Source organism: Vitis vinifera, chromosome 1 (assembly GCF_030704535.1).
Source record: "Vitis vinifera cultivar Pinot Noir 40024 chromosome 1, ASM3070453v1".
Taxonomy (NCBI): domain Eukaryota; kingdom Viridiplantae; phylum Streptophyta; class Magnoliopsida; order Vitales; family Vitaceae; genus Vitis; species Vitis vinifera.
In genome coordinates, this window is record NC_081805.1 from 7,559,628 (window position 1) to 7,586,286 (window position 26,659).

The window sequence follows — 26,659 nt, forward strand, 5'->3', positions numbered from 1 at the left end:
AAGGCAGAGGAACATTTGCCTTTTTTCTAAGGAACCAAACATTATTTTTAAACAAAATTCATTCATTCTAGAAGTACAATAAAATATTCTTTTTAGGGCAAAAGAATTTGATCATTTGATTGGTGGAATTGAAGTTGTCATTTCGTTTTCTTTTTTTTTTTTAAATTATTTTGTGAAATAAATCATTGCAAGGAGCTAGATCTATAATTTAATTTCGCTTTTTTTCCCAAGGTTTTTGAGTAGTCAAACGAGGTTCTTTGTTGGGTTTTTTTTCTTCTTTAATCATTCCTTGAAAAACTTGTGAAACTTTTTATTTATTTATTTTTTTGATACGAGTTTCTAATCAAGGATTCTGCTTCTCCAAGAACTTCCTTTGTATCCATTTCCAATTTTCTCTTTTTTTTTTTGGTTGCTTTATTTTATTATGTAATTTGAATTGATTGTTTTAATTCAATTTTGATAAATTGGAAAATGTTACGCTTTTAGGGTTTCAACTAAAATTTGGGTTGACGACTAAAGGAAGGAAAAGGATTGGGGTGGTGTTTTAGTGTTTTAAAATAAAATCACGATTTTTATCTCATTTAGACATATCATGTATTTAACACATGTCTTTTGTTCATTACAGCTAAAACTCACATAACAAATGCATATGAGATACAATTATAAAACATATAAGATACGTTACTAGATTTTAAACTCAATGGGACAATATGGAAAATATGCTATAGGTCTATAGGTTATGGAGTAAAGCATAATAAACCTAATTTTAAAAAATATAATTTTTTTTAAATGATGGAAGATTACATGATTCTCCCTAAATTATTCATCCCCAAACTAGCATTTTCAAATATCTTATTATTAGTCCTCATTTTAAAAAAGTTCTTTATTATTACTTAAAAATGGTAAAATCTTATACTAAGAAAGAGTCCTATCACTTTATAAAATATTTTATATCAAAAAAAAGAAATTTAGTAATGAATTGATTTGGTTATTTAAAGATTCAAAAGAATAATTTTATATGAAACTTTAGAAAAGAATAATTTACTAAAATGTCAGTTGGAAATTTAAGATTAAAAGTATTTTTGAAAATAATTATAAATTATTCTAAGAAAATAATTATGAATTATAAAACTATTCTTAGATATCTTATAAAATAAAAGTCTGTAAATTTAAAATCTTTTTAACATGTTTTATATATTTTTCAATACTTTTATTTCTAACCACTTTTTATATTTATATAATTGTTTTTTAAAACAATCATTAAAAAATTAAAAATAACTAAAAACTATTTAAAAGAAATATCATATTTTTTGTTTTTACTTTTTAAATGTCAATATAATTATTTATTTATTTATTTCTTTCTTAAAAACAAAAATCGAGAATGGTTCAAACATATCCCATATATTTTTCATTGATTAAGGAAGTGTTTGATAAAATTTAATATTTATTATTTAATAATTTAAGTTAATTTTAAGTTAATTTTTTTTTAAGTTATTGACTTAAAATTTATTATTTAACTCTTATCTTGTTTAATAAAATTAACTTAAAATTTATTCTAAATCATCAAATTAATATATTTACCTTTATAAATTATAATTAAGACAAATAAAATTTAGTAATAATAGAGGTATAACGGAAGTAATTAAGACAAATGAGGATAAAAATGTAAAATAAAGACGTAGATTTAAAAATAAGTTAATTATTTTTACTTATTGCTTAAAAGTTATTTATACTTTAAATTATATAATTAAATTATTTTATTAAATATGTTTAATTTATTTGATGACTTAAATTAAATTATTAAATTATTAAATTGGTTTATTCAACACCCACCGAATAACATTTTTTTTTTGCAATATTTAAAAATAAATACTTACCCGGCCCAAATGGACTGGGTCCCAACTCCCAAGAGCCTATAAAAGGGGAGGAGCAGGGAGGAAGAAATAGAAAAATGGCAGGCGCTCTGGTGACAATGGCCACTGAACACTCAGACAAGTCCATGGCCGCCATTAGAGATGAGTGGGAGATCCAATTTTCTCGCTTCTTTAACAATCCTGCTCTCTCCTCCACCTGTTCTTCCTCTACTATTCACCCTGACCTCATCAGAAAAACAAGAAGTTTACGCAGAGGTACCTGGATTTCCTCTTCTTCTGCTTCCCTGCAACTTCTCACCGATCACTCCACTTCTCAAGCCATCCTGATCGTCCGTTCCGGAGGAAGGATCCATGTCAGTCACTCATTCTTGTTTGATTATTTTAAGTTTCCTAGGCATTGTTTGTTTGCATTTTGCAAGTTCTTTGAGAAGAAAACTTCTCTTCTGTTTTTGCTCTCATCCTGCAAAAATGTGCTTCGAAAAAGCTAACTGAACAGAACCTAAATCCTGTTTTTACTTTGAACTAATTCGTGCGGAGTAGGATCTGAAAATTTTCTGCGTTTTTCCGAGGAATTTTAGTTTGTGGTCTGTTTGGTTGCCGGGAAAAGGTAGCAAAAGAAGAGAGAGAAGCGATATTTCTCCTTTTTTTCGGCTTGATTTGTACTTTTATTCTCATATCTTCTAAGGAACTTGCTAGGAAGTAGTTTTTCTACATTGTTGCTATGCTTTGAGTCATTATATTTTTCCTCTGATTTCAACAGCAGTGCTTGTGAATTCAAGGTGAGTAGATGTGCTTGCTTCACCTTCCGGAACTATCATGTTGATGTAATGGCGCTTTTTTAGTTCATATGCGCAATGCCTGAAAATTCAATTCTTGAAAAATATCACAAGTACAGTTAATTTGTTCTCATGAAAATATTTGGTAACACTTTATGTTCCAGTGTACGTCCAGAAACTTAATAGATATCCTACAAGGTGGATCTTCTGTGAATTCCATTCTATCAGTTTATCCTATGTGGCATGCAAATTATAAAGATTTTCCGTGTCTTTGTTCCCTATCTTGAGGCATATATTCAATACTGCATTTTTTTTTCTGTAGGATTGTTCTTTCAGATATTGCCAAATGTCTGTTCCTAAAACTACATTTCCTTTTGTTCGATCTTATTCGGCGAATCAACAATTTGAAACTAGAGGATTGTTTTTTAAACTCTTTTAAGTTATGTATTTGAATCTGCTGCAGGAAGAGCACTTCATTTCCAAGCTGCTTTTCTCTTGGCCTCAGGTATCATGTGTCTCTGGATTTCCTGCCAGGGGTAGCAGAGTTGTATTCGTGAGCTATAAAGATTGTGTTAGCCAGGTAGGCTGCTCAATGTTTTTAGGAGTTGTCATCAATTTCAGTTTTAAGTATGATATATTGCTTTTTGTTGTCAAATATATCAACAGAGAAAGGGGATGTATGCTAGTGTCCACACAAAATTCTCTTTGCTTTGGGGTTACTGTCTTGACTGAAGTGTTTGAATTGCTATAAAATTGTCATGTAGCTAATTTGAGTATTTTCCTCCATTGCTGCAACCGTGGTGAAATATTTTCACATGTTTTCAGGTTCAGAAGTTTGCCTTGCGGTTTTCAACAATTTACGAAACTGAAAGATTCATAAATGCTTTAAAGGTGTAATTGGTCCCACAAAGATTTGAATGACGGGTCAATAAGATCTGCAGATCTAGATTATCATCTGGTTCCCCTTAGCCTTTCAATAATGGTGTTATGTTTTGTTCCTTTCTCAGGATATCTTGAAGGATGTGGAGGACATTGAGCTTCTCAGTAGTGGCTTCGTAACTGAAGTTTCATCACAATCTGAGTTTGTTTCTTCTAATATACCTCCCTATAGGTGGATTAGTTCTGTCATTACCTTAAGTGCATCTTTTTCCATCTAAATGTTGAATAAATATCAAAGGAATACTTAATGAGAGATGTTGTTTGCAGAATTAGTGAGGAATTGAGTGTTCCTGTTCACTCGCACTGTTCTTTGTTGCCCCCCAGCTCAAACCATGAAGTTGAGCAGCACTCACGTTCTCAGGAAACTGCAGTTAATCATAATTGTGAAGGCACTTTCGTGGACATGCCACCCAGCTTCACATCATTATTAACTAACTGTTGCTTTGAGACGCAAGGTAGATTGACTGCCCAAGTTATAGTTACAAGAATCTTTTCTGATTCCTTTTTCATGACCCATTTTTCTTAATGTAATTATTTAGCTGCAGCACAACCAACTATAACTGAGGAAATGGATCTCAAATCCCAAATTGCGGTATCCTCACAAACCCAGGGTTTCATTTTTACTAATATGTATTGTAGGTCACTGGAGGCGGTATGGTGCCTCATGCCTGTCATTAAGAAGGATGGGCTGTAGCACTGTTGCAACCCTATATTATCAAATAAGAATAATCAATGCTTTGTAGTATAAACGCTCCATTGATTTGTTTCACTTGTTTTGTTGCAGAGATACATGGAAGACTCTTCATTCCAAGGTATGTTATGTTCCTGGTGCATTTAATCATTTGTTGTGAACATGTTAGGCTTGGCTTGTCATTTTTCTGTTTTTTGTCATTCCTTATATGCTAAACACATGCTACATAGCTTGACCTGGGCACAGCTGTGCACTTCTCTATTTCAATTATCCATTTAAGCTTATTGGTCCTCTAAGCTAGTACTAGATGATGAGGTGGGTGCAAGCTTATAGGACGTAGTCACATAGGACGGACAGGAGTGTGATATTCCACATTGACTGTTTACTAATGTTGGTTGAACCTTATGTATGGGGTTACCTCTATCCCCATCAGGTTAGGCTTTTCAGAGTGTATGTGGTCTCATATCATTTGGCATTTGAGCGAAGTTTGGCCCTAGCTCACCCTTGAATGGGGGTGTCTTGGCTTAAGACAGACAGAAGTCCAATGTGGTCCCACCAAATTCCAAAGCTGCTAATATCTGGATACTGGACACAATTGCCTTTACAAAATTTGTTTCATTCATCTTGTTAATTGAGGTACTAATGTATCAAGTTATTTTTCTTTTATCACCAGATATGTTGTTTAAAGTAGAGAAAGTTATCAGTGAAATGGGAGATGATTTGATGCTGTAATCATCTGTGGCTCCGAGTACTCGTTTAAAGCAGTTCCCGCCTTTTTTTCTCTGGTTTATTGATTTAGCTTTTTGGATATATAACCTGGTTCATCTTCATTGTAACCATTATCCTGCTCTCTCTCCATGGAAGCCTGTTTTCAATGGTGTTACTTGGACAGCAAACTTCTGTTTCTTCTGCTGAAATTTTGCTTCATTTCCCATTCTAGTTAATTCAGAACAATTCCACTACATCAAAACAAGAAAAATAGAAGTCATGAACATCTCTGTCCATACCCCTGTTTGGATGGTATGACGGTCATCTTACTCAGAATTGGATATGTTGCATACCTTTCAAATTCAAACCCTAACCACAAACCCCGACAAATTCCAAAACCATACCCATTAATTAACGGCCCTACAGTTTCTCCTGATCTCCCCTTCTTGTCCTGTAAGCACATCCACCTTTCCAAGGTTAATCATGGCATTAGTGAATCTAGCGCCCCACTCCAATGGATTTTGAGAGAATCTCTTTACAATCTCATTGGTGGTGGGATTATTAGTCAACGCCTGATCTGACTGGAGCACCCCTTCCCCTTTCAACAGCTGGGTGTAGTAAAGGGTATCCAGCCTCGATGGTGTGATGGGTTCAAGTGGCACCATTACCTTGTCTATCACCTCTTGAAGCAATGGCCCTGCCTTGGGGCACAAGCCCTTGAGATAGAGAGAGTGTGCGAAGTCCATGCTGGGGTCTTGGGCTTGAGTTGAGCTGTAATTGTATAGTCTTTTGAAGAGGCTTCTGCAGCGCGTATGGCCAATTGAGTGTGCACCAAATAGAACAACCATATCTTCTATGGACAAGCCTTTCGTCAGGAAGATTTGTGTCATATTTTTTAAGGACTCGTTTGGAGAAGGGATGTTACCAGCTACGTTGCTAGCAGAAGAAGACAGACCATCACGGCGCCCACCTGGGACTAGGTAATAGGGGAGACCCTCTTCCTTAACAGCTTCGCGCGTTGCATAGGCTAATATGTCGGCGCAAGACACAACCCCGGGGCATTCGCGCTCAATATCTGCCTTGAGTCGGTCAATGTATTTAAAGATTTGACTGGCAAACACATTGGCTCGTGATGTCTTCTCTACAGGCTCCCCAGAAGGGGTTGTGTCCAAGAGGATGGAGGCATCACACCCCTGTTCGAGATATCAAATATTAAAATGATTCAGGATAATTTGGATAGAAGCGGCTGTTTCCATAACCACTAAACTTTGAAAATGAAAAATTCCATGTTGTCCTAGTGAGTGTAAATGAGGACACATATCGGAAAAAAAAAAAAAAAAAGTTTTGATTTTGCAGGAAGACCATAGCATTTGGTACTCCATATCCAGCCTCCCAAGTTTTACGTGTCCCTGAAGTACATTACAGATTTTCACTCCGAAATCAGCTTCCTACAATGGACTGGAAGAACAGAAACTTACGTTGACGAAGCAGTCATGAAAATGAAGGCGAATAAGGCCCGCAGCTAACCCTGGCTGGACGAGGACGGCATCGTAAACAGATTTAGCGATAATGTTCTCCGCTTGGGGGCAAGTGTTCCTGTAGAATCTGTCCTGTAATTTGTCGTTGCTCTGAAGTAGGGTCCCCTGTGGTCGTGTGCTGGCCTCTGTTTGGTTGGGTTGTCGTGGATTCCGTAACCTCCAGTGGCATTCCACCGATGAGAATTGGAGCCAGCACAAGATGACCACCGCTGTGATTATTGTTGCAGCTGCTTCCATGTTTCATAGATTTTGGATTCAAGGCAGAGATGCCTCCTTTTTTCCTCTTTTTCTATTTTTTTACCATGTGGCGCTTTGTATTTGAAGAGGGAAACACCTTTTACAAGGCGTTGAAGGAGTCTATGGAGTGTGTTAATTAACTTAATTCAGGATCGTACGGGCAACCACGATAAGCCTTTCCAATTCTAGAGTTATCATCCTCCAAAGAGCAAATAATAGTTCAAAATGTGTGATTTCAGTTTTGCAGGTTGTGAACCAAACTTCTACTGGGTACGCCTATTATTTCTACTGAACGGTTCCGATTTATTGATCCTTCTGCAGTCACATCATGCCAAACCTTCCTCTTCCACAATTTCAAAATAGCCATTGCTAAATAATAAATACGGTTCCAGCAACCTTCTAAGTTTTCAATCAAACATGCCCTCTGATGGTGGTCTCATTCAATGGATAAAATGAGATTAAAAAGAAATTCATTTCAATGATCCTGGTACTTTATTTTAATCAAAGTCTATATAATAGTATGTTCAAAAGGGTTGACCCAAACGGATCGAGCACGAACAACCTTCCGGATTTGCAAGCCTGCATGGGTACCGGGGTCTTCGCGATTATAAGGTGTATGTCATCTTCCGAAATTTATATAAACAACCTTATTGACTGTCTTCGGATTTATTTATTTAGGAGCACATTTTGGCCTTGCACGGCAACAATCCCAAAAAAAGAAAGTTATGCTTGAAAAGTATTTTCCCAAATAGTTTTAAAATTATTTTTAAAAACTTAAAATGCTTTTAATTTTTTCTCTTATGTTTTGAAAATAATTTTATGGATGTTATTTTATTTTTTAATCATTCTCTGAAAATTAAATAAAAATAATTAAAAGATTCTTTTTAAAAACACAATATTTTTTTAAGAACAACAAACTAAATTCCATTTTCTATTTATCAAACACGTTTTCTTTTTTTCTTTTTCTTTTTTAAAAAAAACATAAAACTATTTGTGGACCCCGTATTTCAGTTCATGCGTTTCCCACTCGATGGCGAGCTTGATTTTTACTCGAAAAATTGATTTTTATTGATTAAGAAAATGACTTGGAGTCGTCACTTATTTTTGTTTTGTTTTTAAAGGGTAAACAAAATAAGAAAGAAAAACCCTAAGTGTGACTCCTTATTTTGGAAAAGGATGGTCTGTGAAAAATCGGATCGGGTTCGGGGGTCAGGTTACTTATCGGGAAGGTACGGTAAAGACCGTAACACCCTTCTAAGTCCCTAAAGTCGAGTCTATATTAATAAAGCGAAGCAATCATGACAATTGATGAGTAAACCAATGAATACTCAAATCAATCATGTACGTATGAGAATCAAAACAAGCATAAGGAGTGGTCATGATGCGAGAAAATACATATCTGGGTGGCGAACCAATATACGCTATCAAGAGGAGGAGTTAGTGAACCAATATAGGATGAATATATGCGTATCACAAAGCAAAACAAATTAATCACGCATGACAATCGGATCAATCAATCATAAATCACATATGTGGGGCCCCCACCAAAGCCCATTTATTTTTGCATGAATTAATTCCATAAATTCCATTATTCGGAATTACGGAATTTAATCCTTACTTATTAAAAATGTAAAAATTAGAAAGTTATTAAAAAAACAATGAGGATTTATGAAAAAAAGTTGTTTTCCAAAAATAAAGAAGAATCAATTTTATTTTATTTATTATTTTGTTTTTTTTAAATATATATATTTAAAATCAAGAAAAGAAGAGAGAAATAGAAAATAATAATAATAATAATAATAATAATAATAATAGAAAAAATAAAAATAAAAATAAAAATAATGAATAAAAATAAAAATAAAGTAAAAGATGCAAGTTTAGTGGAAAATGATTAGAATCAATTTTTGAAAACAAGGCATGGGAATATAGGGGTGAAACACGTGGGTTTCCGGAATGGCCCACCAAAGGTGGCCATGCATGCCAGGCTAGAAAAGGAGAATGGGTCCTGAAGGTGCCATAGAAATTGCCTCATTCATGGGTCAATGCAGTTTGCATAGAACTGATGCAAACATGGTGAGTTACGGGTTAATTCTCCCACATTATCTTGCTCCAAGCAAACACTGCAAGTCAATTCGTCATCTGGGGCCTTTGTACTCGCAACCGCATTGTTAATGTCTTGTTTCTTATCAGTTGAGGCCGAAGATGAGCCCTGTTGCATTGATGAGCCACCACTTTGAGTGCCAGCAACCTTGTACTTGTGCATAGGAAGAGCATTTATCTCTTCCTCACTCAATGAAGGAGTTGTAGGTACATTCTCAGAATCCAGTGCTCTCAAAGTTTCATAATCTAGGTCATCAAATTCCCTGTCAAGAAGTGCAAGTTGGAGCCTAAGGCCTTGTAAACGCCCTCTCGTTGCAAGTGCTATGGATGGTGGCATATGCAATCGCAATTCTATGTGACTAAGAAGACCATTGGTTGCTGCTGAAAAGAAGAAGAATTGGCTGAATTAATATTATTGATGTTGAAGTGTGTATTTATACAAGGAGGTTTGAGATCTTTTTCTACAAGTCAGGAATCAGCTTACCATATTCTAGACTATCCAGCTATAAGTCAGGAATTACAATAGGAAAACTAACATATACAGATCATCTATTCTTAACATGAAAGATTTAGGAAGATTGACTTTCCAACACTCTCCCTCAAGTTGGAGAGTGGATATCCTGCACTCCCAACTTGCGAATCATAGGAGCAAAAATCTCATTTCCCAATGGTTTAGTCAGAATGTCTGCAAGTTGGTGCGCTGAGCTCACATGTTTTGTAATAATGGAACCATCTTGGATTTTGTCCCTAATATAGTGACAATCCATCTCAATATGTCTAGTATGCTCATGGAAAACAGGGTTAGCTGCGATGTGCAACGTTGCCTTGTTATCACAATACAACAAGGCAGGTTCCTGATGTAAAACACCCAAATCTTTCAAAAGGTACCAAAGCCATGTCAACTCACAACAAGCTCCTGTCATTGCACGATACTCTGCTTCGGCTGAAGAAAGTGAAACTTTTTTTTGTCGCTTTGATCTCTAAGAAATCAGTGAAGGTCCAAAGAATACACAGTAGCCTGTAGTGGACCTTTTAGTAAATGGACAACCTGCCCAATCAGAATCACAGTAGGCTCTCAATCTGAAATCATTATTCAAAGAGAAGAACAGACCTTGACCAGGTGCATTCTTGAGATAACGTACAACTCTGAACGCTGCTTCCATATGAACCTTTCTCGATTGATGCATAAACCGGCTTAACACATGAACTGCATAAGTGATATCTGGCCTCGACACAATTAGATATATTAACCTTCCAACCAATCTCCTATAACGACCTTGATCCTTGAGAAAATCGTTCTTATCAGACAATTTCAATCCTCGTTCCATAGGTGTATCAATAGGGGCAGCGCCCAACAATCTTGCATCCTCAATAATCTCTAATGCATACTTACGTTGGGAAATAAAAATCCCATTTTTAGAAGCAGAAACCTCAATGCCAAGAAAGTATTTTAAATCACCCAGATCTTTGAGATGAAAATGACTATGTAGAATTTTTTTTGTTGTAGCAATGCTCACAGGATCATTTCCAGTAATCAGAATATCATCAACATATATCAAGAGGGCAGTAAAGGACTTGCCTTGTTTTCTGGTGAACAAAGGATAATCGGCTCGAGATTGTGCATAACCGGTGGATTGAATAGCTTCTGAGAACTTGGCGAACCACTAGCGAGAAGCTTGTTTCAGACCGTAGAGTGATTTATGAAAGCGACATACCAAGTTTTCCTCCCCCTGTCGCCGAAGCCCTGGCGGCGGAGACATATATATTTCCTCATGTAAGTCGCCATGAAGAAAAACGTTGTTAACATCCATTTGATGAAGAGACCAGCCACGGGCTGCGGCTAATGCAAGCAAGCAGCGGACAGATATGATCTTGGCGGTGGGAGAAAAGGTATCCTGATAATCAACACCTTCTAATTGAGTAAAGCCTTTAGCTACCAATCGTGCTTTGTAACGCTCAATAGACCCATCTGAATGGTGTTTAATTTTATACACCCATCGACAACCAATCGGTGTCTTCCCGGTCGGAAGTGGAGTGAGAGACCAAGTGCCATTAGCTTGGAGAGCTTGCAATTCAGAACGCATTGCCTCCTACCACTCAGGATGAGCGGCTGCTTCCGAATAAGACCTGGGTTCTGTGACAGCACTATGTTGAGCAACAAAAGATCTATATACAGGCTTATATCTGTGATAAGAAACATAATTGGCCAGTGGATATCGTGTACCTTTAGTTGGACCTGGAATCAAGGAAGACGATTGATTGGAGAAAACGTGGAGCAAACATAATCGTGGAGCTTGATTGGCGGGGCGATATGGCGGTTGGAGCGATGGAGCGGAGTGGCTAGTTTGGGTGAGTGTGTTTCTGGTGAAAAGATGGGTGTCTCGACCGGAGGAGCGGACAGGATGGTTGCAAACGGTGGCACCGGAGAAGGCGATACTAGAGTTGTAGAAGGCGGTGGTGAAGGGTTTGGATCAATCTGAGAAGAAGGTTCGATAACGAGTTCGAAAGGTCGAGAAGGAGAGGAAAAGTCGTCATTTTCTGTGGTGGGAGACGGTGTGCTTGTGTGGTTGGAAAGAAGAGGGGAAAGTGCGTGAGAAGTAGAGTCAAGGGAGGAAGAGATGTCGTGGGCCACCAAGGGGATTGGACCAAAATTTATGGGTCAATGAAGGGAGAGTAGAGTTGGGCTTGAGAGAGACATAAGGAAAAATATCTTCATGAAATTTGACATCTTGGCTAGTAAAGACCTTTTTGGTTGATAAATCAAATAATTTGTATGCTTTCTGACCAACAGGATAACCGATGAAGATGGATGGTGTGAAACCAAGGTTTGATTAATCTTGATTTTGATGATAACAAAACAAGGTTTAAAACTAATGATCATATTTCAAGTGTGATTAGGCAAGACAACTTCCAAAGTGGCAATCCAAAGACAAATCAAGCCAAGGAGAAATCATGAAAAAGAAGACCACCTCAAAGAAAAGAGTTTTTTAAGACCAAAGCTTCTTAAGATCTCTTTGTAAGGTTGTTGGTGCACTAGGACTTTCATGCATTTCATTATTTATTTATGCACCAAAATCATCCAAGAGTAATATTGTTTTAAATATCTTAAGAATTGGATGATTTCATGTTTTCAACTAAAACCTTGTGTTAAATGATTTTCAAACTTGTGTTAAAAGGTTTTAAGTTGAAAAAGGTTGAGTGTTGAGCCAAAAGAATGGCTCAATCGGTCGATCGATTGTGCTCGTCCGGTCAAGGACCGGTTGAGGGAGCCAAAAAGTTTCTCTCTCTCCCAATGGCTTCCTCTTCCCGGTCAAGGTTGAACCTCAACCGGTTGAGGTCCGGTTGAGGCCCAACGGTCACTTTTCCCAACGACTAGTCAACCGGTTGACCCCTAACTCGACCGGTCGAACCCCCAACGGCTAGTATGACTTTTTTCTTCTATAAAAAGGCTTCAAACTTCATTGTTCAATGAGCAAAACCTTCCCAAATTATTCTTGATTATATTTGAGCCTTGGAAGAGTGTTTTTGAGTGCACCATTGTTTCATAACTTGCATATTTTTAGTGCACCATTCAATCCTAATTTTTCTTGTATCTTTGAGCTTAAAGTTCTATTACTAGGATTGTAGTGAGATCATTATTTGTATATCTTTGTGAGGAATTTTCTCAAGTGAGGGATATCACTTGAGAGGTTATTCAAGAGAGGGATATTTCTTGAAGAAGTGTAAAGGGTGCTTGGAGCCAAAAGTCCAAGAGGGTGAATTGGAACCATAATCCAATTGTAAAGAGATTGGAAGCTTGGTTGAAGCTTCAAGATAGTGAAACCCTCACTCGGTTAGGAGGTTGAGGAGAGTGGACGTAGGTAAGGAAGTGTCGAACCACTATAAACTCTTGTGTTTGCACTCTCTCTTTCCTAACTCTTTTAAATTATATGCAATTGTGTTTATTTTGTTTATTATATATTTGCATATAATTGTCTCTTATTTTTCCATAGTTTAAATTTGTGAAAAAGAGACCATCACCCTATTTACCCCCCCCCCCCCCCCCCCCCCCCCCCAAGGGTGATTACCGTAGTTTGGATTAGCCTCAAATTCCTAACAGATGGCATGGCATGGTAATCAAATTTGTGAGAGGTGTGAACATTGGTGGCATAGGCTAAACATCTGAAAACACGGAGATGGGAGTAAGAAGGTGGTTTTGAGTAAAGCAATTCAAAAGGAGTTTTGAAAGACAATACTGGTGAAGGTAACCGATTGATGATGTGTACGGCGGTGAGAGCACACTTCCCTCAAAATTGAGTGGGAACTTGAGCATGGAATTTCAAAGCTCGGGCTACTTGTAAAATATGACGTTGTTTGCGTTCCACAACCCCATTTTGTTGAGGCGTGTAAACACAAGAATGCTGAAAGATGACACCATTATCTTGAAAAAAAGAAAGAAGTGAGGTAAATTCTCTACCATTGTCACTTCGAAAAGTTTTAATGCGAAATTCAAATTATGTGAACACATAGCTGAAGAAACGTTTTAAAAGTGATTGTGCTTCATCTTTATGTCGCATTAAAAATATCCAAGTGAAACGTGTATAATCATCGACAATAGTGAGAAAGTAATGGGCACCAAACAGAAAAGGGTGTCGATAACGACCCCAAATGTCACAATGAATAATCTCAAAAGGTTTTGTAGAAGAAATAGCACTAGTACCAAAAGGTAAACGACTTTGCTTAGCCAAAGGACATATAGGGCAAGCATTATTGGACTGAACATAAAAATTCAAAAAATTCTTGGCAATGAAACTCAAACGAGAAGGTGATACATGGCTTAAGCGATTGTGCCAGAGATCGGTGGAAGAAATGGCGAGATTGCAGGTTGGTTAGTTTGTGGATGAGGAATGGTTGGTTAAAGATTTCTCCGTCGCTAGTGCCACCAAATAGTATAGTCCGTCACGTTGTTTACCCAAACCAATCGTCCTCCTTGTAGCCAGATCCTGCAAAATACACCAATAAGGGAAAAACGTCACTGAACAATTTAGACCTCTTGTCAAACGACTAACTGATATTAAATCAACTTTGAATGTAGGCACAGATAAGACATCATGCAGATGATAGACGAAATTCAGAGGCAAAGTCCCTTTCGTAACAATATTCGCTTTTTCTCTACTAGGCAACAATACAGGCGGTAACGAGCAATTTTTATCTTTATGCAATAACTTAGAGGATGAAGTAATATGATCCGTCGCCCCACTATCAATAATCCAATTGCGGGAAGTGACTTTGGACAAACCTGGCTTTGTTACCGCATTCACTTTGGAACTAGAGTTTTCATCTTGGTTATTAAGAAGTGACAAAAGTTGCTTGAGTTGGGCTTCTGACAATGCAACTGCAGGTTTCCCTTCATCTGCCTCAGAAACTTGGTTAGCCGCAGAAAAACTTTTATTCCGATTTGAGTTTGAGTCTAAGTTCATTCTTGCTTTAAGATGGCCTGGTGGGTATCCATGTAGTTGAAAACACTTTTGGACCCAATGACCCATATCTCCACAATACGAGCACTGGAGGTGTCCTCTTCCAGAACCCATGTGGCGCCGATCTTGATCAAAAAATGGTCTGCCATCTTGTCCTTGAGAAGACCGATTCACCCGAAAATTTTGAGAACCAAAGGGGCGATCAGTCGGTTCCATCCTTCCTGTGTTCGATCGATCTATTCCGTCCTTCCAAGTTGCCGAAGACTTGTCGTTGCTGCGCACGGCCATAGCAGCACTTGCGGCAGATTCCGCTGCTGCGTTCGTCGAAGTGAGGAGGCATTGTTTTTCTTCTTGAGAGACAGAGGAGTATGCTTGGCGGACAGAAGGGAGATGATTCATCAGGAGGATTTGCCCGCGAATAACACTGTAAGATTCATTCAAACCCATCAGAAATTACATCAATTTTTGTTGATCTTGTTGTGCCCCATGTGCTGCAGCGTTGTAGGAAGCCAATTCATCCCACAGGCCTTTCAATTTTGTGTAATAGGCAAAGACAGAGAGTTGCTCTTGTCGAAGACAAGCAATATCTCACTGAATTTCAAAAATGCGAGGCGCATTACTCTGAGAGAATCGCTCACAGAGATCTTCCCAAACTTCATGAGCAGTAGAATAATAGATTACACTGTCCGCAATTTCTGGATTGAGAGTATTGACGATCCAGGAGTGAACCATGTCATTACACCGTGACCAAGTCGCATAACCTTTAGGATCAATTTCTTCTAAAGGAACCTTGATCGAGCCATTAACAAAACCCAATTTGTTCTTGGAATTTAAAGCTAGAATCATAGCCCTTTTCCAAGCCAAATAATTGTCTCCATTCAAAGATTTGGAAATCAAAACCAAACCTGGGTGATCTGAATGGTGAGTGAAATAGGGATTGGAGAGATCTGCCTTTGAGAAATCTGTAGAAATCTCTGATTTTGCCATGATGATTGAAGAAAAGAGATGCTACACGAGAGATTAGAGTGCAGCAATGAATCAGGATTTTAGCCCTGCTCTGATACCATGAAAAGAAGAAGAATTGGCTGAATTAATATTATTGATGTTGAAGTGTGTATTTATACAAGGAGGTTTGAGATCTTTTTCTACAAGTCAAGAATCAGCTTACCATATTCTAGACTATCCAGCTATAAGTCAGGAATTACAATAGGAAAACTAACATATACAGATCATCTATTCTTAACATGGAAGATTTAGGAAGATTGACTTTCCAACAGCTGCAGCATGAGCTTACGCCTGAGCTTGAAGTTGCTGACAAGTTGCATACATCCTGAGGGTTGTGGCCATCAGAAAGATGCCAAGAACCAGTCAGATCAAAAAGTTAGGTGACATCGGGTGTAAGCTTAGTATCATGGACAACAAAAGAACTGTGACCAGAAAAGCAAGCGAGTTGGTATTAACAGGGCGAGCTGCATGAACACGAACTGCACTCCTCTTAGGAATAAATCCTGGAAATCCACTTTCTATGTCTGCTCGACTCCCTCGAAAAACAATACTCATGGTTGCAGAAGTTGACGGGTAGTTGACAATAGATCAAACACTTGAATGCTGAATTGATCACTATGGACGTTCCGAGTTGACACGGACGAGCTAGCGTCGAGTTTCTTCTTTCTCATTTTCCTCTTTCAGAATATATTTCAAATATTGATATGTAAAATGACCCTGTTGCCTCAGAACCACTCCCCTCAGTCCGCTTGAAAATTTGTTGAAGTGCAAGAGGTACCATCCCAGGCTCCCTTGGACACCCAAAAACAGTATGGGTCTTGCCAGATCCACTAGGGCCCAATGTAGCCAGCATCCCGCTTTTGCCATTGATGAAATCCTCCACCAAAGGCTTCACCATCCTTTCATAGACTTCTTCCTGAGAAGAATCGACAGAGAACACATGAGAAAAGCCTTCATAGACCTCAGACTTGATCCGCTTCAGATTCTTCAAGTGGGAAGGCGGCGAGGCGGCAGCAGCCACCATGGGATTCCTGGAGTGACAGGTAGTGATGGAGATGGCAGGGGCGAGGGAGATGGGCATAAGGCATAAGCCTTTGCCTTGAAGATACTGCATGGCAGAACCCATGTCCTCCTCCATGGGTTTGGCCACCTGGTGCTCCGTCACTGTGAGGCTGTCGTTTGATGTGGTTGTTTGTGTTCATTTCCACCTTACTCGTGATCTTTGAACCACTTATGACACAGTTGTTCTCATTCTGGCAAGCACAAACACAAGATGAACAAGGAGTGATGATATCGCTGCAAAAATATGAGAAGGAAACACAGCATCTTGGTTTTGCAGAGGCCACCAGCTGTGAGTAGGTGTATCAGTAAGTTTTTCGTCGGCCATCAGAGGAGAGGGAAAGTGAAGGAGATTCAATGGTTGCTTGGCGTTCCGGTGATGGCGGAGGCGTTTCGCCGCCGACCGTTTCCCGCCGGCGTCGTTCGAGAACAGCTTTGCTTCATTTATTTCTTTCTCTATTCCTCAATCAACCCACTTTAAAGCATCAAGAGTAATGGAACACTCATTCAATCTGTTAAATGGGGAGCTTGCAAAGGCCTGATGGCTTGTAATGACTCCCATGCAGAAGGTTCCACTTGGTTACTCACATACTCAAGCAAAAGACTCCTGGAATCCCAAAAACTACTGATACCCGCTTCAGACATTTTCATATTCAGATTCTGTAGCTGATAACCTCATTTTCTTATCATCATCATTCTCCATCATCCAATCTCTCCAGATTTCCAGTCTTGAAGCTCGGAAGTCTCTTTCAAAAGAAAACAGAGGAGCAAGGGAACAGAAATAGGAACAGAGCAAGGAACCTTTTGACAAATATGCTAACCTCATTTCATTCTTTTATCCATGAGTTTAGCAATCAGTGGGTTAAAATGGAAGAGGTTTGCTTGGGTAAAACACAAGAATGCAGCTAGCTTTTCAAATATTAAACCAACAATCATCGAAATAAAGCAACCCATCAAGCAAAGCTGAAATCACTAGGAATAAGATAGAAGAAATATAAAAGATGAGAATATACGAGAAAATCATAAATTGTCATACCTGAAAGCCTCTTTCTCCTCAAACTTACTCCTCCGGAAAGCGAGAATATCACTCTCAAAACTCTGGCTTTCTACTTTTTCTCTGTTACCCTCTTGGCTCCTTTCTCAAGCTCCCCCTCCGTCACCAACCTGATCCTCACCGTCCACTCCTCCGAATATCCTCCTCTCTCACCCTAAAAAACAACCTCTTTCTCTCTTGAAAAGCACCCACCCTCTTGTAACAAAAACGCTGCCCCTCTAACAGAACGTACTCATCTCTGAAGATTCCCCTCCAGGTGTCAACCATTCATTGGCTCCTTCAACTCCACTACCTGATTCACTGAAGGCCAATTACGAGGTGACGCGTGGTTCCTTGAGATTGTGACACCTGTCAAAAATTAGCTGTAGAAAGTGAGCCCCAAATGGGGGTCTACACTATTTTAAACAACAAATTGTGTTCCAACTCAAAAATCATGTTAGAAAAAATAATAATTTTGACTTTTATTGCTTGACTATAATCAAAATATATAGTAGGAATATAAAAAAGAATAGATAAGAAATGTTTGATTGATGTTGTTTTTATTTACTCAATATTTTTTCTTTTTAAAAATAATGGGTAATAATAACTTTCTAAAAATTTAAGTTGAGATAGAAAAAAAAAATGTTTTAACATCTTAATTTTTTAAACTATTTTTAACAATTATTATCTTTTTAATGTAAGTGCCTAAGAATTTTTATATTTCACATAGAAATTACTACACTTTTCTGTCTTCCACACTCACTTTCAATTTATATTTTGTTACCCCTCTCTCACCTCTGTTTCCTCTTCATTTCTAGAATCAAACAAAGCCTCAAACAAAGATGCATAGTACTCTTGCTAGATCCAATCTCTGTTCTCCAGACAAAGAAGTGAAAATGTGATATTGCAATATTAGAACTTAGAAATACGAGCGCACTATTTTTCTGAGAATGTAATCCCTCTATTCTACTCAAGAAGCCCAACAAAGTCTTCCATATCTGTGTTTGGCGATTATCATGCGGCCCAACTTTACAGCCACCATCGCATTTGGTAACTCAACCAGCAGCCAACGTAAACCCCAGGGTTGGAGGTATTGTCAACAATTTCTATGCCCTTTGTAATACGAAGGGTAATTTGAGGAAGACGAGCAACACATTAGCCATGCCCTGCAATGACCAAAAGCAGTAATTCATAAAACTCAAAAACTAGTATACTAAGAACTTTTGTGTACTAAGAACCACTGAAAATGTATATTTGTCAACTATAATTGGGCCCGGTGAATTGTTTTATCGTATGGCATGGTCAAAGAGCTAAGAAGATGATGTAGGTAACAGTTGGCCGGCATGGCATCATGTTTTTGGCCTTGGACTGATTGTCCAGGTCTCAAGATATGGTCTTTTGTTAGCCGGAAGATACCTACAAGAGGAAAGTTTTTGACGTTCTCCATGTCTAAGATGGCATCATGTCAACGAGAAAAGTTTTTGCTGCGACATTCATCATAACTATAAAATAACCATGAAGATGCTACTGTGAATTTCAAACCACCAAATTATTGATAGAAAACATACCATGATCTAGCAGCTTGTAAGTTGATCAGCTGCAGCCTGCAAATTGGTGATCTAGTAAAAGTCAAGTGGAATATCTGAAGCAATAAAAAAACAACCAAAAAATAATAATGGGAATAAGCAAGTAATAAAGCACCGCATGTCCAGGGCATGGAAGCTTCTTCACCAGGCAGTGAGAGAAGCATGACATGCTACATATTCAAACTAGAGCGTAGTGACCAATTAAAAATGGGGCAAACAACAAGAATAAGAGACACCCATTTCCCAGCAGAATTTCCTGGTTTGATCACAAAAGACAATTACCACTTAATTAAAAGAGGAAGGAAATTCCAAGCAGACAACTATGCTGTGTGGCGGTGGAAACAAAGACCTTACAGCTCAAAATCTCCACTTCTTATGAATATATTATGCCCTAGATGGTAATATTTATGCTTGGGAATCATATAATTTATGTGAGCTCTTTATATGAGGCCATATTGCATTGGTTGAAGCTACAGCTCACATAAAGTCACCTTTTATTGCATGAAACCAAGTAAGCCGATTACAAGTAATATCTACATATGAAATAATAATAATGCTCTATTTTTTGCAGCCAATCTGGTACCACAGGGCATGTATCTGATCTCTCAGATCCCATAATAGATGTACCCACCTTTTGGTGAACATACAAAAAATTATCTAGGTCAGTAAATCTTAACCGAAGAAGAAAATTTATTGTACATGGGATCAAAATTAAAACCCTTATACCAAGTTATTGGGAGAGATAAAGCGTCTTCCTTTTTTTTTTGGTGAGAAACATGTCAGTTTGTTACAAAAGTAATATGATGATTGGCAAGATAGAAAATTTTCCGCTCTGTTTTCTTTTCTTTATTATTATTATTTTTATTTTTATTTTTAATTTAAATTGAAAGATACAAAATTTCAGCCCCTTTTCTTCCAACATATGAGAGAAGCAAGCAAATTCCGTACAATTGATAATCCATCAAAACAAATTAACTATACCTGCAACTTTAAAAACTCACAAGCAAGTAATGACAAGAACACTAATCTGCCCTTCAAAACTCCTAAATTTCATTTATTCTACTCTTTCCCTTAGAGACAGACCACATGATCACATCCATGGCTCTCTGTAATCTCCTACCCCTTGTCTTCCCCCTCCTCCTCCCTCTATTGGCAGATCTGCTTCCTAGAGTCTCTGCTTTAGAAAGTTCTATCAAATCAACCTTCATGTACCCTTTTCCTTGCTCTGAGAGCATCAAGATTTGCAATTCCTCACTCTACCATATTAACAATGGTCTCCAAGCAGAACAAATTGCCTTTTTTTACTCTGTCAACAGATCTGAAATCACATATGTCAAAAATCAAGACTACCTTGTAACAGTACCTTGTTCTTGCCAAAAGATCAATGACATAGCTGGATACTTCTATCACACAACCTACCCAGTGAAAAAGGATGACACATTTGTAAATGTTTCAGGTCAGATTTATAGTGGGCAAGCTTGGAGTTTTGGAGGAGAAGAATCAAAGTTTATTGAAGGACATGAGGTTGACATATATCTTCCTTGTGGGTGTGTAGAACGCAAGTCCCAAATTGTAGTAACATACACAGTTCAGCTGCATGATACATTATCAGATATTGCTACTCTTCTATCAGCTAAAATCAGTGGGATAGAGAGCATGAACAGTATCCTGATTCAGAATTCAGAGTATATAGATGTGGGCTGGGTGTTATTTATACCTAGGGAAAAGAATGGACTTTCAAAAGATAAGGAAGGTGAGTGTTTGAATATCCTTTACATTTTTTGATATAATTCCTTTGTAACATTCTCATTTTAAAAAGTATGTAACAGTTGTTTTAGAAATCCAGTTTTGCTTTATGTTCCAATCTTATAGAATATAGTTTCAACCACATCATGAATGAAAACTAAGAGGTCACATGAATACATTGTTGTTCAGCAATTCATTTTTTTCTTTTTAAAACCTACAAGTGGCTGCTTTTTGTCTAAAAATCAACTTTCATTTTAACATGTACTTTTATGTTCATTCTTTCTAATTTTATGAAAAATTATATGTTTCCTGTTTCCATTTTTAACTATCATGCTATTATTTCTTTTTTCGTTCTTTTTCAAGAATATCTGGCTTAATTTTGCAAACATTTGTTTGAATATTCATTTCTATCTGGAAATGTCCTCTAATATTATGGGTAAGTCCTAAAAGATTTTTGCTTTAACCAATGAATGTCCATTTCTTGCCTGTTATGATTATGCATACATGCAAAGCAACAAGAAATACAAGCATATTTTACCTATCAAAAGAAAAACACAACATCTAGAAGTAGTTTTATAAGCAAATATTCTAGAAATTTCATTGAAATCACTATATATTTTCTTGAAACAGTTGACTTGTTTTTTTCATTCATTATCAGGAACGAAGCACAAATGGGCAATAATCATTAGCATACTGGCAGCAGTGACAGTACTTTCAATTAGCACCTTAATTATCATTGTCCTCCGGAGAAATAGGTCCCAGAAAAACAGTGAGGAAGATCCAAAAGTATCCAAAAGCTTGAGTTCCAACAGAACATTCTCCTTCAGGAATCAACATCTGCAAGAGAACATTGAAGGTCAGATAAACCAAGCTTGAAAAAGTAAAAAACATGTCTATCACCATATTGGTTGTTAATCCATCAGTAATTGCATTTTTTTTGGGTGGAGAGAGAGAGAGAGAGAGAGAGAGAGAGATAGGCATAATGAATAAGAAGTTATTAACTTGAGTGCAGTTACATTGTACAGATGTGCCAGGTTTCGAATCAGAAAGGCCGGTAATATTTAGCCTTGAGGAGATCGAAGATGCTACAAATAACTTTGATGAAACCAGGAAAATTGGAGAGGGCGGATATGGGAGTGTATATTTTGGCGTACTAGGAGAGCAGGTAAGATCGATATGCTCTAGTTTTGTCTATCCCCTCAACTATGCTGAGCAATTTTTTATTTCTGCTAAAATTTACAATCATAACCGGCTTATTAACCATCAGGAGGTTGCAATAAAGAAGATGAGATCCAACAAGTCCAAGGAGTTCTTTGCAGAGCTTAAGGTCTTATGCAAGATACATCATATAAATGTGGTAAGGAATCATCTCTGGATAATTAAGCTCCAATGTGATGTAGAAGAAAGGTTCACACAATTTTTCTGATCAAATGACATTTTAGGTTGAGTTGTTGGGGTATGCCAGTGGAGACGATCACCTGTACTTAGTTTATGAGTATGTTCAAAATGGATCACTCAATGATCATCTTCATGACCCATTATTAAAAGGTACTCATAGCTGCATTTCTCTTAGTTGATAAGATGTGTTTTCAGTGGTTCAAAAAGTAGAATGGAAGTCATGAAAGAATTATTGAACCTGAAAGTGGGATCCCAAGTCTTCTCTTTTTAAACAACCTAATTGAACCACGACCATTGAACAAATATGAATGACCACAAACCCTAGTGATAGTATCATCAGGAATAAGGTTACTGTTAAACTATATGATGTTGAAAGGTTATATCCTCATAAAACCATGATAATTAAAGTACTGCTACATCCTCCAAACAAGTCATCTGACCAGACACATTGGCATACCTAGCAATTTTTTTGAAAAAGCAGTTGGACAATGTGCAGGTCGGATCACTTGGAGAGAAGAAAATATTTTCCCCTCAGTATTAAACCGACTTTAGTTCAAACTTAGGTCATTCAAGGAAGTGGAATTAATTCATGGAAAGTCTGAAACTAAAACACAAATTTCAACCTTTAAAAAAATTTAATTCAACTTCAAAATCAACTTTTGTTGATTTTTGTGAAGTTAGTGTATGGATGTAGATGAAGTTTATATAAGTTTAAAGCCAAACAAAGCAGTTAACCAATTGCTTTTCATTGCAAAAAATAAGTTTACAAGCCTAACATTAACTAATTCAACTGAACAAAACAGGAGTGTTTGCTTTTCTAAGCACCTTTTAATAAATTCCTAGCTGCCTACAAAAGAAACAGGGTAGTTTTGTGTTAAAAAACTTCAAATATGGAATAGAAATTTAAGCTAAAATATCATCAGTGAGGTCTTATAAAACAAGGTGTTGAATCAGGTAATCAGCCACTCTCTTGGACTGCAAGAACTCAGATTGCACTGGATGCTGCAAGGGGTATTGAGTACATTCATGACCACACAAAAGCACGATATGTGCACCGTGATATAAAAACAAGTAACATTCTACTTGATGAAACACTCAGAGCAAAGGTACCTATGACTTAACTCAATGCAACCTATCTTCCAGCTTCAAATGAACTTAACAAGATTTCCAGAAAAGAAAAGCCAGTTCCTGAACTGAAGATGAAAAGCCAAATTCTCATATCCTATCACTCCTGCAACTAGTTTGCACTTTGTAATACTATCTTAAGACCTATTTCTATAGGTTGCAGATTTTGGATTAGCAAAGCTTGTTGGCAGAACCAATGAAGAAGATTTTATAGCAACACGCCTTGTAGGAACACCAGGCTATCTTCCTCCTGAGTAAGCTTTTATTTTTTGATTTCTCTATTACAAACACCACTGGACCAGATTTTCATTATAAGTGGTAAAGGACTCCATGAGGGTGATTAAATCTTTTCCAAATTGACATGAAATTAATGTCACCTTGCCTTAGTCAACTGCATCTCTGACCTCGAATATCTTTTTTGAAGATCTGTGAAAGAGTTACAGGTAACCTCTAAAACTGATGTTTTTGCATACGGAGTAGTTCTAGCAGAGCTGATAACAGGTCAACGTGCACTTGTACGTGACAATCGTGAGCCCAACAAGATGAGATCTCTAATCACAGTTGTAAGTTGACTAATTTTTCATGGGGGTAAGAATGACCTAAACAAGCCACACTCAATTACTGACCTCATCTATGCAACCTGGGCAAGTTTTAACCTCAAACATTATACATATACATATATATATACCAATATATCATAGAAAGCTACGAATTATTCTAGGGGTGTATAAGCAATCAACCACAGATCCAGAGAGACAATGCCCTCTATTCAGGGTTGGTTTACAGATATATGCATATAGATGATTATCAGTTTCTCTTATATGCTTTGTTATATAATGGAAAAATTGGTTATTTTCAGATAGTGGGTATGCATTTCATTAATTCAATCCTGCTAATGAAAAGCTAGCTAAGTTATCCTCCCATTACATGATCAGGTTAATGAAATATTCCATAATGAAGACCCAGAGATTGCTTTGGAAGATGCGATAGACAGAACTCTCAGAGGCAGCTACCCTCTGGAGGATGCGTACAAGGTCAGCCTGATTTTAATTAAGTATATCTATTTAAATGTAAATTTACAGCTCTGCTACCTTCCATATGTAGGAGGTTAATAGCAAAGGAAATGAAACCAATAGTAAGGGGTATAAGGGAACTAAGTTGAATGGACTTTTATATCTAGTATAATCCATATTTAGCCAGGTTGGGCATCATGTGAAGGACATACCACTGGGGAGATTTAGCCTGAAAGTTCACTGCTTAGAGCCTATCAAGCATCAATGTCAAACAGAACACAGGGCCATGGCAACCTATTTTAGTACTGTCAAGTAGAGATACTCAGTATTGCAGCATCTGAGTTAGATTCAATACACTTTCATAACTCCAAAAAAGGAAAAAGAGTAGGCAGTAAGCTATTGAAATCAGTGGACAATCAAGAATCAAAGAGAATTTTTTTTAGGGAGGTTGGGACTGTTACTTCTAAGGCCTGTGTCAAGTAGTCAAAAGCCCATGTCAAGGGGTGCAGAACCTACTCTTGGTGGATCAACCAATACAATCAGCATAACCTTTTTTTCTCAGAAAAAAAAAAAATAATAATAATAATAATAATAAAATCTCACCCAAAATAGAGAATAGTAAACAAATGACAAATTTCTAGACAGTAGAGTAAAGATGGCATCAGAGTGCTGAAGCATGTGCCACATGCACAAGAGGAGAGCAGACTTTATCCCATCCTAAAATTGTAGAACTCATGTGCTATTTCTCAGTCTTTTACAAATTCCACTCTTGCAGATGGCTGAAATTGCTGAGAGGTGTTTGAGTGAAGAGGCAGTTGACAGACCAAAGATGCGAGAAATTGTCGTGATACTAACTCAGATCATGACGTCCGCACTAGAATGGGAAGCTTCGCTAGGAGGGAACAGCCAGGTTTTCAGTGGGCTATTTAGCGGAAGATAAAATGTACTTATATTGCTTTTGAAAAGCCAAACCTAAAGCAATTTTAGCTTTTCAGAGCCAAAAAACATTAGCAAAACAAAACCTTAGTCACAAGGTAGTATTGTGATTATTCTCATTTAAAAATCGCATCTTGTCAAATCTTATCATGCTGATTATTGAGTTTCATGTTCAGAGACTTAAAAGTGGTCTAAGAAAGATCAAGGAAAAAAATGTATTGATTTTTTGTTGAACAGAATGAATTTGGCAAATGAACTCACCCCCTCATTTTTCTTTTTCATGCTATAGTAACTTGAAAATTTTTGGCAAAGAAGACAACTTATATGCTTCACAATAGGAAATTCGATGATCATCCTCACATTTGAAGCATAGTCTAGCATGAATAATGATGTTCTCCACTAAAATGGCATTCTCAAACGGACATTGTTGTTCTGCTATTGACACCGATTTGATAAAATTACAAGTCCCATGGTGTGGATTTGATATTAAACACCAAATAATCAGGGAAATAAAATTAAACTAGAAAGAATGCAGCATCAAAGCGGGAAAGCCACTTCAAATTGTAGTAACAAATGAACAATATAATTTCAAACGGCAATGAGTTGTGGCAGTTATCCAATGCAATATGATAAAATTTCGAAACTTGTTTTCGGTAGTTCATCGGCACACTGCCACTGTTACCTCACAATTAAAGTATGACTGTACACAGTTGGTGGAGCTTGGAACTCGTCTCCACGTAGTGATCTTCTGGATCTTCGTGGTTTAACCCCGATTCTTCATGCGTCCACGATGAATGACCCAGAATACTTCCTCGGTCCACCATTGAAATCACTGCCATATAATGGTTCGTATTTTTCTTTAGCTGCGTGATTGCTTCTGAGTCGGTACTGACATCTCAGTCTAGGGTTAGGGCTTCATGAATGAAGATGAAGCGGTGAAAATTGAGGATTCAAAAGAACCGAAAGTTGAAAGTGAAATACGTAGGCCAGACGAACATTTTTCCCTTCCTCCTCAGGCGAACAGCTCTTTACTTGCAACTTACGACATTTGGGAACTTGGAATTTCATTGTTTTCAAGTATTTTTTTACGGGTTTGCTATTCGCAACATGTAACACTTTTTTGTTATAGTTTTTTCACATACACCCTTTTTTTAATAAAGAACTCTCTTTAATCTTTTCTCAACATATTAAACTTAAATTCGAGTTGATTAAGACTATGAACCACATACGAAATACAATGAATAACGAAATTCAATCACATGAGGACAATTTTTAGGTAAGATTTATAATTTTCATTTTTTTATAAAAAAAATATATATATTTATAAAATAAAAAATAAAAAACCTGTGACCTAGGTGGGGCTTCGGTATCCTAGGAGGTGACAGCGGCGGCGGCAGTTAGGGTTTGGGGTAGAGATGGAAGTCAACGACCACCGACGA

General features: G+C 37.3%; 3 protein-coding genes and 1 long non-coding RNA gene across 8 annotated transcripts; 2 read left to right on the top strand and 2 right to left on the bottom strand.

Moving 5' to 3' along the window:
• Positions 1-1,887: 1,887 nt before the first annotated feature.
• LOC100254623 (protein POOR HOMOLOGOUS SYNAPSIS 1) lies at positions 1,888-5,125 on the top strand. Of its 5 annotated transcripts, none has more exons than XM_002272591.4 (8): positions 1,888-2,227; positions 3,156-3,230; positions 3,476-3,541; positions 3,658-3,761; positions 3,857-4,044; positions 4,129-4,181; positions 4,374-4,401; positions 4,954-5,125. In XM_002272591.4, the coding sequence occupies exons 1-8, from the start codon at positions 1,952-1,954 to the stop codon at positions 5,010-5,012; spliced, it is 849 nt and encodes a 282-aa protein (XP_002272627.3). In that variant the 5' UTR covers positions 1,888-1,951; the 3' UTR covers positions 5,013-5,125. The 5 variants fall into 5 exon arrangements, with proteins under 5 accessions (XP_002272627.3, XP_059595626.1, XP_059595632.1 ...); XM_059739643.1 differs by having other exon boundaries at positions 1,890-2,227; positions 3,114-3,230; positions 3,658-3,731; XM_010648186.3 differs by having other exon boundaries at positions 1,892-2,227; positions 3,114-3,230; positions 4,714-5,125.
• A 140-nt stretch (positions 5,126-5,265) lies between these two features.
• Positions 5,266-7,535, bottom strand: LOC100249514 (peroxidase 5). Its single transcript, XM_002272627.5, has 2 exons — positions 6,467-7,535; positions 5,266-6,181 (listed from the first exon to the last, which is right to left on the bottom strand). Exons 1-2 carry the CDS (start codon positions 6,761-6,763, stop codon positions 5,396-5,398), a joined length of 1,083 nt encoding a protein of 360 aa, XP_002272663.1. The 5' UTR covers positions 6,764-7,535; the 3' UTR covers positions 5,266-5,395.
• Positions 7,536-20,088: 12,553 nt separating this feature from the next.
• LOC100256178 (lysM domain receptor-like kinase 3) lies at positions 20,089-25,446 on the top strand. The gene is made up of 10 exons (XM_059739652.1): positions 20,089-20,755; positions 21,407-21,604; positions 21,774-21,913; positions 22,016-22,105; positions 22,191-22,296; positions 23,101-23,252; positions 23,428-23,525; positions 23,696-23,834; positions 24,207-24,305; positions 25,060-25,446. The coding sequence occupies exons 1-10, from the start codon at positions 20,089-20,091 to the stop codon at positions 25,222-25,224; spliced, it is 1,854 nt and encodes a 617-aa protein (XP_059595635.1). The 3' UTR covers positions 25,225-25,446.
• LOC132254313 (uncharacterized) lies at positions 21,317-26,321 on the bottom strand. Its single transcript, XR_009466570.1, has 2 exons — positions 25,903-26,321; positions 21,317-21,585 (listed from the first exon to the last, which is right to left on the bottom strand). It is a non-coding gene; the product is annotated as an uncharacterized LOC132254313 (long non-coding RNA).
• Positions 26,322-26,659: the final 338 nt, after the last annotated feature.